General features: G+C 40.7%; 1 protein-coding gene and 1 long non-coding RNA gene across 6 annotated transcripts in view; one reads left to right on the top strand and one right to left on the bottom strand.

Moving 5' to 3' along the window:
• The window catches only part of RBL1 (RB transcriptional corepressor like 1), a 95,647-nt gene that overhangs the window by 55,603 nt on the left and 25,896 nt on the right, over positions 1-14,148 (bottom strand). For 4 of the 5 annotated variants that reach the window (XM_063633686.1, XM_055265136.2, XM_063633687.1 and 1 more), the window contains exons 3-10: positions 11,527-11,727; positions 10,259-10,323; positions 10,021-10,149; positions 9,750-9,910; positions 8,458-8,507; positions 6,274-6,460; positions 5,293-5,459; positions 367-479 (exon numbers count right to left, since the gene is read on the bottom strand). In XM_063633686.1, the coding sequence (XP_063489756.1) occupies positions 367-479; positions 5,293-5,459; positions 6,274-6,460; positions 8,458-8,507; positions 9,750-9,910; positions 10,021-10,149; positions 10,259-10,323; positions 11,527-11,727 (1,073 nt within the window). The remainder of the gene's footprint in view (positions 1-366; positions 480-5,292; positions 5,460-6,273; positions 6,461-8,457; positions 8,508-9,749; positions 9,911-10,020; positions 10,150-10,258; positions 10,324-11,526; positions 11,728-14,148) is intronic. The other variant, XM_063633689.1, reaches the window with a different exon arrangement.
• Positions 1-14,148, top strand: part of LOC134735869 (uncharacterized) — an 83,195-nt gene that overhangs the window by 45,900 nt on the left and 23,147 nt on the right. The gene's annotated exons all lie outside the window — the stretch shown is intronic.

The raw sequence follows: 14,148 nt of genomic DNA, 5'->3' as shown, positions 1-14,148 counted from the left end.
TGTAATCCTAGCATTTTGGGAGGCCTAGGCAAGCAGATCACCCGAGGTCCGGAGTCTGAGACCAGCCTGACTAACACGGTGAAACTCCGTCTCTACTAAAAATACAAAATTAGCCAGTGTGGTGGTGGGTCCCTGTAATAGCAGCTACTTGGGAGGCTGAGGCAGGAGAATCATTTGAACCTGGGAGGAGGAGGTTGCAGTGAGTCGAGATAGTGCCATTGCACTCCAGCCTGGGTAACTCAGTCTCAAAAAAAAAAAAAAAAAAAAAAAAAAAGAAATAAGAATAATAGGAGAGGAAAAACCGTGAATTTCTAATTTTGGGGGGATTACTTATTTTCAATGCTATGCCAACTTTAGTTTTCTTACCTATGTGAGATCCTGGCTGTTCATCTGTTGATTGAGTATAGTGCTGACAGAAAGTCTCTCCTATTCCTTTTAGTATTTTCATAATGTTGTCCATAGGATTACGCACACAAGATCTACAAAATACAAGAGGAACCTAATTACCAAACCAAACCAAACAAAAACAAACAAACAAACAAACAAAAAAGACTCCACACCAGAATACTAACATGGCCTTCTTCTTCCTTTTTTTTTTTTTTTTTTGAGATGGAGTCTCGCTCTGTCACCCAGGCTGGAGTGCAGTGGTGTGATCTCAGCTCACTGCAACCTCTTCCTCCAGGGTTCAAGTGATTCTCCGTCTCAACCTCCCAAGTAGCTGGGATTATAGGCGTGCACCACCACACCTGGCTAATTTTTGTAGTTTTAGTAGAGATAGGGTTTCACCATGTTGCCCAGGCTGGTCTAGATCTCCTAACCTTGTGATCCACCCACCTCAGCCTCCCAAAATGCTGGGATTACAGGCATGAGCCACCATGCCCAGCCAACATGCCTTCTTTCAAGAATTGGTTTTTAGCAGCAAAATTGTATTCTCAGTTGGAAATCTACATATGTAAACAAAGCTTTATATGATAAAATATTTTAACATGTAAAATTACATAATAAAAATACAGATTGTATACACATGTAATAAAACTTTGCTGCTGTAAGTTTGACTATACTATGTACCTTATATGAGTGGAATCATGCAGTATTTTGTCTTTTTGTGATTGACTAACTTCACTTAACATAACGTACTAAAGGTTCATCCATGTTGTAACAAATGGCAGGATTTCCTTCTTTTATAAGGCTGAATAATATTCCATCTCCTACCTATCTATGTATCTATCTATGTATCTATCTATCTATCTATCTATCTACACACACACACACACACACACACACACACACACACACACATATACACCCACAGCATTTTCTTTCTCTATCAATGGACACTTAAGGTGTTTCCACATCTTGGCTATTGGGAATAATGCTGCAGTTAACATGATGTGCAATTATCCCTTTGAGATGCTGTTTTTAATTCTTTTGGATGTATACCCAGAAGTGGTATTGCTGAGTCATATGGTAGTTCTATTTTTAATTTTTTGAGGAAACTCCGTACTGTTTTCCATAGTGGCTGCACCACTTTACAATTCTACCAACAGTGTGTAAGGGTCCCAATTTCTCCACATCCTTACCAACACCTGCTATTTTGGGTTTTTTTGGGGTGATGAGTGGGAAGTGGCTATGCTGATATGTGAGGTATTACCTCATTGTGATTTTGATTTGCAACTCCCTGATTAGTGATATCAAATATTTTTTCATACGCTTTTGGCCAGTTGCATATATTCTTTGGAGAAATATCTGCTCAATCCTTTATACATTTTTAAATTGAGTTATTTGTTGTTCTTGAGCTTCAGGAGTTCTTTACATATTCTGAGTATGAACCCCTTATCTAATATATGGTTTACAATTACTTTTCCCATTCTATAGGTTGTTTTTTTACTCTGTTGATTGTTTTCTTTGCTGACAAAGCTTTTAGGTTTGAGGCCAGGCGTGGTGGCTCACACCTATATTCCCAGCACTTCGGGAGGCCAAGGTGGGTGGATCACTTGAGGCCAGGAGTTGGAGACCGGCCTGGCCAACATGGTGAAACCTGTCTCTACTAAAAATACAAAAATTGGCCAGGCCTGGTGGCTAACACCTGTTGTAATCCCAGCACTTTGGGAGGCCAAGGTGGGTGGATTACCTGAGGTCAGGAGTTCGAGACCAGCCTAACCAATATGGTAAAACCCCGTCTCTACTAAATACAAAAAAATTAGCCGGGCGTGGTGGTGCATGCCTGTCATCCCAGCTACTCGGGAGGCTGAGGCAGGAGAATCGATTGAACCTGGGAGGTGGAGGTTGCAGATCGGGCCATTGTACTCCAGCCTGGGCAACAAGGGCGAAACTCTGTCTCAAAAAAAAAAAAAAGCCTATTCCAGGGTTCACTATTCCTAGTCGGGGATGTCTAGTTAAATGAGGATCTCTCCCCAAATCATCATGGAATGTTGGAAAATGGGAGCCCTTGGCTCATGCCTGTAATCCCAGCACTTTGGGAGGGTGAAGCAAGCGGCTCATGAGGTCAGATCAAGACCATCCTGGCCAACATGGTGAAACCCCATCTCTACTAAAAATACAAAAATTAGCTGGGCATGGTGGCAGGTGCCTGTAGTCCCAGCTACTTGGAGGCTGAGGCAGGAGAACTGCTTGAATCTGGGAGGCGGAGGTTGCAGTGAGCCGAGATCACGTCATTGCACTCCAGCCTGGTGACACAGCAAGACTCCATCTCAAAAAAAAAAAGAAAAAAAAGAAAAGAAAAGAAGGGAAAGAAAGAAAGAAACAATGACCAGGTTTCATTTGTTTTGTTTTTTTTTTTGTTTTTTGTAGAGATGAGGTGTCGCTATGTTGCCCGGGCTAGTCTCAAACTCCTGAGCTCAAGCAATACACCCACCCTGGCCTCTCAAAGTCCTGGGATAACAGATATGTGCCATTGCACCTGGCCTCTAATATGGATATCTTAACAATATTAAGTCTTCCAGTCCACAAACACAGATGTCTTTCCTTTTTTTTTTTTTTTTAAGATAGGGTCTCGCTCTGTTGCCCAGGCTAGAGTACAATGGTGTGATCATGGCTGAGCTCAAGCGATTCTCCCATCTCAGCCTCCCAAGTAGCTGGAATGCATATCACCATGACTAATTTTTAAATTTTTTTCTGTAGAGACAGGGTCTCATCATGTTGCTCAGGCTGGTCTTAAACTCCTGGGCTCAACTGATCCTCTCGCCTCAGCCTCCCAAAGTGCTGCAATTACAGGCATGGGCCACAACACCCAGCGTTTCCATTTATTTGTGTCTAGATTTTTTTTCTTTTGCATTCTATACTTCCTTCTTTTTCCTTACTGACATATTTGTATATTTGCTTTGTCACTGCTTTTCAACTTATTCATGTTTGAACAGTAGTTCAATCCAGATCTATTTACTCAAATGATATGGAAGGTAGATCCGTGACAGTCTTCCTACCTTACTGGCAGTATGCTTTTCTTCTGAGCTATTTCTGAGGCTGGAGATTGTTCTGTCTACTTTCTTGTATCCTGAAGGTTTGAGGAATGGGGGAGAGCTCAGCTATGTTCAGCTTTTCTTGGAGGACCAGGGCTTCGCTTTGTCTTCTGAGATTTAGTTAAATATTCCTCTTCCAGAGTTCACTATTCCTAGTCAGGGATGTCTAGGTATATGAGGATCTCTCCCCATATCATCATGGAATGTTGGAAAATGGCAGCCCTTGGCAGTTGTTCTGCTGGGATCCTGCTGGTGGTACATACAGACTTTCAATTGGGAAGGTTTGTATGACTTTTTAGCTGTCTGCCTACTCCCCTATTTGTTTCTCTCCAAATCTGAAGTGTTGATGAGAATTCTCAAGATCTATCACTATACCCTCTTTCCCCAACACTGCTTAGGGATGGGAATATCAGAATCATCAATTTTCTTTTTGATCTCTACTTTGGAAATTTATGTCATGAAATCATATCTCTCTCCTCATTTGGTTGCCACTGATAAATATTTTGCTGGTTTTTACTATTCTCTTATTTTATTAGGTATTAGGAAAGAAGGTTCTCTGATCTGGCTTCATTCTACCACCTTTACCAGGAATCATGCTTCCTTAAAAAAGAAAAAAAAAACTGTATAAAATTCCATTTTACGGGCTGGGCGCGGTGGCTCACGCCTGTAATCCCAGCACTTTGGAAGGCCGAGGCAGGCAGATCATCTGAGGTCGGGAGTTTGAGACCAGCCTGACCAACATGGAGAAACCCTGTCTCTACTAAAAACACAAAATTAGCCAGACGTGGTGGCGCACGCCTGTAATCCCAGCTACTCGGGAGGCTGAGGCAGGAGAAACACTTGAACCTGGGAGGTAGAGGTTGCGGTGAGCCGAGATCATGCCATTGCACTCCAGCCTGGGCAACAAGAGCGAAACTGTGTCTCAAAATAAATAAATAAATCAATTTTTACGGCTGTACCACCAATATGCAATTAATCCCCTATCTAATGGACATTTAGAATGGTCCCATTTAAAGTTAATGTATGTCCTTATACAGGTGATCTTTAGAAACAAACAAAAATAAAAATAAATTAAAAATAAAGTCTATATAAAATCAAAACATGCATAACTCAGGGGTTACAAGAGTGAAATATCAGTGCTAAATAATCTTTAAGGTACACTTATCTCTAAAAGTCTATACTCCCATGAAATAACATTATATATAATTTTTTTTAAGAGACAAGGTTGGCCTGGCATGGTCGCTCATGCCTGTAATCCCAGCAGTTTGGGAGGCTGAGGCAGTTGGATCACTTGAGCTCAGAAGTTCAAGACCAGCCTGAGCAACATGGCAAAACCCTGTCTCTACAAAAAATATAAAAAATTAGGTATGGTGGCTTGCACTTGTAGTTCCAGCTACTTGGGGGACTGAGGTGGGAGAGTTGCTTGAGCCCAGGAGGTGGAGGCTGCATTGAGCTGTGATTGCGGCACTGCACTCCAGCCTGGGAGACATAGTGAGACCCTGTCTCAAAAAAAAAAAGGGAGAGATAAGGTCTCCCTATCTTGGCCAAGCTGGAATTAGTCTCACTATGTTGGCCAAAGTAGCTTCCCAAGTAGCTGGGACTACAGGTGTGTGCCACTGTGCCTGACTGTTATACATAATTTTTAATAGGTACTTCAATATGGTTTTAGGTCAATATATTTTGTGATTGAAATGGTATAGCAAAACTTGCCAATGAACATCCACTACCTTGAGAATTCTGAATATACTAAAAATAGAATGGAATAAGAAATCTAATTTTAAAAAGACATTTGGAAAAATAACAGTATTGTACCTACTCAAAAATATTTATAAGTTGGTCACTTGGTGCATTTTTCAGACCAGCCACAATACTCTGTAACCGGCTCACACTTTGGGTGGCTGATGCAACAGGAGTAATGACTGCTTCTTTTTCTCGTAAATATCTCCGTCCAGTCAGTGGGGTAGAAGGTGCAAATGACCTTTTCTGTCAGAAAAGAAAAATCCATGAGTTTTTAAAAGTTACCATCTTCCTTATTATGTGTTTAATTCAGTGCATATACCATCTTCTCTATTCATATTTATAATATCCATGAAATTTTTAGCAATACTATGCTAATAACATCCTTATACTTGAATAACACTTTTTTAAAGCACTTTCTACGTATAATTTCATTTAATCTTCACACCACTGATTTGAAAGATAATGTATACATACTTTAATTTTATATATGAGGAAATAGGAACAGAGAAATTTAAAAACTTATTTCAGTTGACAAAGTTAATGGTAAAGCTTGGACTAAAACTTAGGTTTTACTATGTTCTAGACAAGTGAATTTTCCATTAGATCTCTTCCTCCAACCCATTTTACACATAAATACAGAGTTAAGCCTTGGCCATTAACAATCAAGTCCAGAGTTTTATGGCTGAAGTTACAGAAAAACACATAGTTTGTGTCATGGGTAGGAAAGCAAACTAAAATTTAAAGCAACGTAACAGAGGCTAAGTTGAAGCAAAGAAAGAACGGTAAGAAAGCAAAACTTCCTCTTCATGTCAAAAGACATATACTCTACTAATAAACCCAGTCATGCTGGGAAAATGGATATAAAATATGAATAGTAAGAAATGAGGTAAAAATACTAAATGCCAGTTTTAAAAATTACCTTTTAAGGCTTTCATGAGAAATATGAATTAGTAGAAGAAGCTCAAGATTTAACTTGAAAGATGCTTCTGCTGTTAGTAGAATCACACACAGAGAGAAAAAGATCATTCAAGATTGAGGCCCCGCTAGGTTATATTACTTTTTCAAAGTGTTGTTGAAGGTTATACTCCACATTAGCCTGTGCTGTCAGTTTCCCTAATGGGGTGTCACGAGTGAACTTTCGAGGTGTTCCAATTTCCTCTTCTGCGTCTGCTCCCAAAAAGATCCTCTCATCAAAATCACCAACAGTTAGAACATACTCTTCATACTCCTTATTCACTGCTTTGCTGCAAAGAGAATTATTATAAGCTGTAATACTAAGTTACACAATGGATTTATTTTGACTTGAAGATAGATTTAGTGTTTACAGCTTAGAAAACTTGACAACTTTCTAATTTTTATTAACTCTGCCCATCTAACAATATCAGAGGCTCCTACCTGATTATGGACATTCTTCACATTCATATACACAACCAATAAATTACTCTGAAAAGTGAGAGACTACATATACTTAATCTGAAAACTAGTTGAATCTAATTATGAAAATGGTTTCTGATCACTAAGGAAACAATAGTGGCTTTGAAATATGGCAGGTGGAGGTTGCAGTGAGCCAAGATTACACCACTGCACTCCAGCCTGGCAACAGAGCAAGACTGTTTCAAAAAAAAAGGCTGGGTGCGGTGGCTCACGCCTGTAATTCCAGCACTTTGGAAGGCCGAGGCGGGCAGATCACGAGGTCAGGAGATCAAGAATATCCTGGCTAACACGGTGAAACCCCATCTCTACTAAAAATACAAAAAATTAGCTGGGTGTGGTGGTGGGCGCCTGTAGTCCCAGCTACTCAGGAGGCTGAGGCAAGAGAATGGCATGAACCCAGGAGGCAGAGCTTGCAGTGAGCTGAGATCGCGCCACTGCACTCCAGCCTGGGTGACAGAGCGAGACTCCGTCTCAAAAAAAAAAAATATGGGCACTGCCAACATGTGATTAATGAAAGAATGTAAAATCAAATACAGTCATTGGGTCCATTTATGAGTTTCTCAAGAGAGTAGCTGTTTCTTGTTTGTTTTTAAGACAGAGTCTCACTCTGTCACCCAGGCTGGAATGCAGTGGCCACAATCTTGGCTCACTGCAGCCTCTACCTCCCAGGTTTAAGGAATTCTCCTGCCTTAGCCACCTGAGTAGCTGGGACTACAAGCTTGTGCCACCATGCCTGGATAGTTTTTGTACTTTCAGTAGAGACGGGGTCTCACCATGTTGGCCCGCCTTGGCCTCCCAAAGTGCTAGGATTATAGGTGTGAGTCACTGTGAGCCTGGCTGAGTAGCTCTTTTAAATGCCAATTGGCTGGGTGTGGTGGGTCATGCCTGTAATCCTAGCACTTTGGGAGGCTATCGTGAGAGGATTGCTTGAGGCCAGGAATTCGAGACCAGCCTGGGCAACACAGTGAGATCCCATCTCTAAAAAAATAAAAATAAACACGTAAGTGTCAATGATTTTTTTTTTTTAATTGAGATGGAATCTTGCTCTGTCACCTGGGCTGGAGTGCAATGGTGTGATCTGGGCTCACTGCAACCTCCACCTCCTGGGTTCAAGTGATTCTCCTGCCTCAGTCTCCCAAGCAGCTGGGATTACAGGTGTGGACTACCATACCTAGATAATTTTTGTATTTTTAGTAGAGATGGGGTTTCACCATGTTGGCCAGGCTGATCTCAAACTCCTGACCTCAAGTGATCGGCCCGCCTCGGCCTCCCAAAGTGTTGGGATTACAGGCCTGAGCCACCATGCCCAGCCTCTTTCTTTAATTCTTTTTTGGAAATAGGGTCTCACTCTGTCACTCAGACCGAAGTGCAGTGGTGCTATCACGGCTCACTGCAACCACAACCTCCCAGATTCAAACGATCCTCCCACCTCAGCCTCCCAAGTAGCTGGGACTACAGGCTCACACCACTACGTCCAGCTGATTTTTGTATTTTTTGTAGAGACAGGGTTTCACCATGTTGCCCAGGCTGGTCTCCAACCTTCTGAGCTCAAGCAATCTGCCTGCCTTGGTCTTCCAAAGTGCTGGGTTTACAGGTGTGGGACACCGTGCCTGGCCTTGATTTCTTAAAATAAATGTATTTAAAGCCAACAAGTCTTAGTGATAATACCCATTCAATGCCACTAAAGCAGAGAGAACTTGAATTTGGAGGTGTTACTTTGATATACTGTTATGCTTAACAAATTTCAACAAATCAGCAAATACGACAGCTTGTGATAAGCCAGGCACCATTAGTACTAGAAATTTACCTATTATCAGTAAAACTTGAAAGGTCCAGGAGGCATTCTCCTTTTAATATCTGTGAAGAAAAAATTATTTTGGGACACCATATAATTAAGCATATTAATACACATATACACATGAAATTTATCTAAATTTCCATATTGTTATAACACACACACAAAACAGAATTATTAAATATTTCTTTCAGACTAGGATAAACTATTTAGCATGCAAATAACATTTTTTTTAACTTTTTTTTTTTGAGATAAGGTTTTGTTCTGTCACCAGGGCTGCAGTGCAGTGGTACAATCATGGCTCACTGCAGCCTCAGCCTGCCAAGTAGCTGGGACTACAGGTGTGCACCACCATGCCCAACTAATTTTTGTATTGTTTGTAGAGACAAGGTTTTGCCATGTTGCCCAGGCTCGTCTGGAACTCTTGGGCTCAAGCAATCCACCTGCCTTGGCCTCCCAAAGTGTTGGGATTACAGGCATGAGCCACTGCGCCCAGTCCCTGGGATCCTTTAAAAAAAGTTTACTTTGCTAGAGATGTTTAGCATACAGACAATGGGCCATAATATAGATATCTGAGGAACACAAGACTGAATACAAAAGTTTGTATAAAAGAAGAAGAAACCAGTAAGGGAAGAATTTATGCTTAAAAAAAATATCTCATATTTGAAAAGTGGGATCCATAATCCAAACCCCTCCTTTTACCAAAGAGAAATCTTGAGGCTTAACTACATTTAATGACTCGACATTGGGGAAATAAGAAATTGAAACCCAAAGGAACAAGCCAATTCATAAATGCAGAAATAGCTAAGTTAATTACTAAGGAGAGTGTCCAGAATGCACACAGATAGCCTACAAGTGGCTACAAAACTATCATGGATTTTCTGCTCGATTTACGTGGAATTAAAACTGTGGTTGTTATACATCATCCTACTTTTAGTCAACAGTCAGCAGTTATTCAAATTGTAGCAGTAAATTAGCCAGCTTATTCTGACCTCCTGTTTTTCCTAATTCTTTGTCAGCCCTACTCTGATGTTCTGTTCTTTACAATTCTTTATCAGTACTTCCTACAGTTGCCTCTGACAGTACGTTTACCCAACAGTACATATAATGGGTCACATTTTTCAACAGCTCTGTTTCTCACATCACACAAGATCATAAGGAAATTCCGAATCACAGTAGAGGCTAAAGCCTGGGAATCCTGACCCTAAGTTCTATAATACTGAGAACTTGCTTAAAACATTTTTTTCTTTTCACATTACTGCGGATCTGTAAACATCTCAGTCATCTAATTTTAAGTACAGTACCTTCCTGTCAAAGAGTTTTGAAATATATGGCTTAAAGTAGTGCTCCTTTATTCCTTTTGCTTCTACTAGAAGTCCATCATGCAATTCACACAGTACAGTAATGATGCAGGGCGGCTCTTCAGAAGCCCTAAAGTCAGCAGTATGAAAATCAGATGGTAAACCTAGTTTGACAGTGTAGGAAGAGCAGAGGGAAAAAAAAAAAAAGTCAACTTTTAAAAATCTTTTTCCAAAAACTGATAATCAGTTTTCAAAAATAAATAAAAGGTCTTACCTTTAAATGATGGATTTAGCAAGTCTTGTCTATTTGGGCACATAATCGCATTGGCAAAAATCAGGTCCAAGCAGCATAGAAGTAAATGATAAGAGTTTACTAAGTCATCCCCAATCATCCGAAAATTACCTTTATAAGGGAAAAAAAAAGAAAAGACACAAAAACCAGAAACCTCTCATGTCAAATAGCACCAAGTTCCCACAGTAGAAATGTAAGACCACTGAAAGTGTCATCTTACCCTTAGTATAAACAAAAAGTGTCCAACAGAAATTAAACAGATCCTTAACACTGCAAGGAATCCTCCTAAAAAGGGAAAAAAATTACTTTTTGTCTGACTAGCTCGCTAAGTATCATGTAAACTGAAATAGTAAATATAAATATCAAATAGATCAAATTACACATGAAATTCCATTCATGAAGAAAAGTAATCTATTATTTATGAAATGGACTTAAGTAAGCCTTTCCAATCTGCATACCATTTGACCCAGCCATCCCATTACTGGGTATATACCCAAAGGACTATAAATCATGCTGCTATAAAAACACATGCACATGTATGTTTATCGCGGCACTATTCACAATAGCAAAGACTTGGAACCAACCCAAATGTCCAACAACGATAGACTGGATTAAGACAATGTGGCACATATGCACCATGGAATACTATGCAGCCATAAAAAATGATGAGTTCATGTCCTTTGTAGGGACATGGATGAAACTGGAAAATATCATTCTCAGTAAACTATCGCAAGGACAAAAAACCAAACACCGCATGTTCTCACTCATAGGTGGGAACTGAACAACGAGAACTCATGGACACAGGAAGGGGAACATCACACTCCGGGGACTGTTGTGGGTTGGGGGGAGTGGGGAAGGACAGCATTAGGAGATATACTTAATGCTAAATGACGAGTTAATGGGTGCAGCAAACCAACACGGCACATGGATACATATGTAACAAACCTGCACATTGTGCACATGTACCCTAAAACCTAAAGTATAATAATAAAAAAATAATAATAATAATCAGAACATAGGGCTGCGTGTGGTGACTCACGCCTGTAATCCCAGCACTTTGGGAGGCCGAGGTGGGTAGATCACCTGAGGTTAGTTCGAGACCACCTTGGCCAACATGGTGAAACCCCGTCTCTACTAAAAATACAAAAAATTAGCCAAACGGGGTGGTGCACACTTGTGATCCCAGCTACTCAGGAGGCTGAGGTAGGAGAATTGCTTGAACCTGGGAGACAGAGGTTGCAGTGAGCCGAGATCACGACACTGCACTCCAGCCTAGGCAACAGAATGAGACTCCATCTCAAAAAAAAAAAAAAAAGTAAAAGTATTATCCTGAATTTCCAAATATGGATAATTGTACATGGATTTAAAAAGAAAATAATTAAGTTCTTTGCAGGAATACTTTTCATAAAAAACAAACTTTCAAAAAAGTACATTCTCTTAGTTTGTATCATAATCTTTATGTCAATTATATAAGGATTAAGGGCTCACCTCTGCTTCCGGCTTCGTGGTAACTTTGGTGGTTCTTCGTATGGATTTTGAAATATATCTAAAAAAATTGGCTCATATTTTTTGAATATTACAGTAGACACCTCAAAATTTCTCTCTAGCCTTTCTATACGTTCACGAAATTCTTGTGGTAGATTTGACATGTCCATCCATTTCTTCATTTTACTAAAAAACTGTATTAAACTAAAAAAAAAAAAGGAGGAGAAAAAAGGCACCTTTAAAATTCATTTATATAATGGATTGAAAGGAAATATTCTATTCACGATTAAGATTCTTTATTAAAAAGCCAGACCTCCCAGGCAACATAGTAAGACCCTATCTCTACAAAAATTTAAAAAATTGGCTGGGAGTGGTGGTGGCATGTGCCTGCAGCCCCAGGTACTTGGGAGGCTGAGGTGGGAGAATTGCTTGAGCCCAGGTTGTCGAGACTGCAGCGAGCCTCAATCATGTACTCCAGCCCAGGTGACAAAGCAAGACACTGTCTTACGTGAACGAAGAACAAACACCATCCCTCAAGCCTAAATTTAATTAAAAAAAAAAAAAATCCTCACTATGAAATCACTTTCGTTCCCAGGATCACCAGGGGAATACAGGTTATTAATTAGTGGTCATCACATACAGCATTACTTCTATGCAGGGAGCGAGAGCACCTATCTACTTCCTTTATTCTCTACATTACCTAGACAATATTTTGCATAAAATTTACAAAGTTAATGTTAGTTAACAGATTGATAGGTTATAAAATTAGTTTGAGGACAAACAGAAGTCTCCCAAATGGAAAGACAATTCCATTTTCCAAATGGTAATTTGATTGCAAAGCACCAGATTGTTACAGGTTAGGAGTAAAATTCAAGAGTTTGAGTTCCAATGTGTGGTTCCACCACCAAAAGTAAAGAAGGTAGCACATACTCAGAAAAAAACTTAATAGCTCTGCTGCCCAGGCTGGAGTGCAGTGGCACCACCTTGGTTCATTGCAACTTCCACCTCCTGTGTTCAAGCAAGCCACCGCGCCCAGCCCAATTCTGGGTACATTTTTTTATGTCCCTATGTTAACGTGGTCTTAGAAAACTTGTCATGTCAAGCTCACTTAATTAAAGGTCTAACGATATATACAGAATAATACTTGTAATTTTTTTTTTTTTCGAGATGGAGTCTCACTCTGTCGCCCAGGCTGGAGTGCAGTGGCATGATCTTGGCTCACTGCAACCTCTGCCTCCCAGCTTCAAGCAATTTTCCTGCCTTCACCTCCTGATAGCTGGGACTACAGGTGCACACCACCATGCCTGGCTAATTTTTTAATTTTTAGTAGAGGCGAGGTTTTACCATGTTTGCCAGGATGGTCTTGAACTCCTGACCTCAGATGATCCACCTGCCTCGGCCTCCCAAAGTGCTGGGATTACAGGCATGAACCATCGCACCCGGCCCTATGTTCTGATTATTTCATGTAGATTGGAAAGGCTTACTTAAGTCCATTTTGCCCGGCCAATACTTATTATTTCTTTTTAAGGTGACAGAAGACATTAATAGCAAATCATCCAAAGCTATTTAATATGGTTTGGATGTTTTGTCCCCTCCAAATCTCATGTTGCAATGTAATTTCCTTGGCTGGGCATGGTAGCTCATGCCTGTAATCCCAACACTTTGTGAGGGTGAGGCTGGAGTCACCTGAGCCCACCAGTTTGAGACCAGCTTGGGCAACACAGTGAGACCTCGTCTCTACAAAAAATTTAAAAGTTAGCAAAGCATGGTGGTGTGTGCCTGTGGGCCCAGCTACTCAGGAAGCTGAGGCAGGAGGATCACTTGAGCCTGAGGGGTTGAAGCTGCAGTGAGTCATGAACATGCTACTGCCTGGGCAAGAGAGTGAAAGACTGTCTCAAAAAAATAAAAAAGAAATGTGACCTCCAATGTTGGAGGTGGGCCTAGTGGGAGGTGTTTGGGTCATGGGAGCAGATCCCTCATGAATGGCTTGGTGCTGTTCTCATGGTGATGAGTTTAGTTGTCACTCACCTGAGATCTGGCTGTTTAAAAGTGTGGCACTTCCCACCCTCAATTGCTCCTGCTCTCATCATGTGATGTGCCTCCTCCCCCTTCACCTACCATGACTGTAAACTTCCTGAGGCCCTCACCAGGAGCAGATGCCAGCCCCATGCTTCCTATATGGCCTGCAGAACCCTGGGCCAATTAAATCTCTTTTTTTAAATAAGTCACCCAACCTCAGGTATTCCTTCATAGCAACATAAAACATCCTAATACAGCATTCAAACTCTGGAAATGCTGATTATAATCTGAGACTCTTAAGGACCTCATTAAAAGATTCTTACGGATAGCAGCAAAAAATTTGTCAGATTACTAAATATTTTTTGGCTTACAAAAAATTATGCTCCCTTACAGAGGACTTTAAAATTTTTGTTTTTTTTTTTGACCGGGTGCAGTGGCTCACGCCTGTAATCCCAGCACTTAGGGAGTCCGAGGCAGGTGGACAATCTGAGGTCAGAAGCTCGAAACCAGCCTGACCAACATGGAGAAACCCTGTCTCTACTAAAAATACAAAATTAGCCGGGTGTGGTGGCGCATGCCTGTAGTCGCAGTTACTGGGGAGGCTGA

Source organism: Symphalangus syndactylus, chromosome 24, assembly GCF_028878055.3.
Source record: "Symphalangus syndactylus isolate Jambi chromosome 24, NHGRI_mSymSyn1-v2.1_pri, whole genome shotgun sequence".
NCBI lineage: Eukaryota > Metazoa > Chordata > Mammalia > Primates > Hylobatidae > Symphalangus > Symphalangus syndactylus.
Note: the sequence above shows the minus strand (reverse complement) of the source record. Positions and strands in the feature narration are given on the sequence as shown.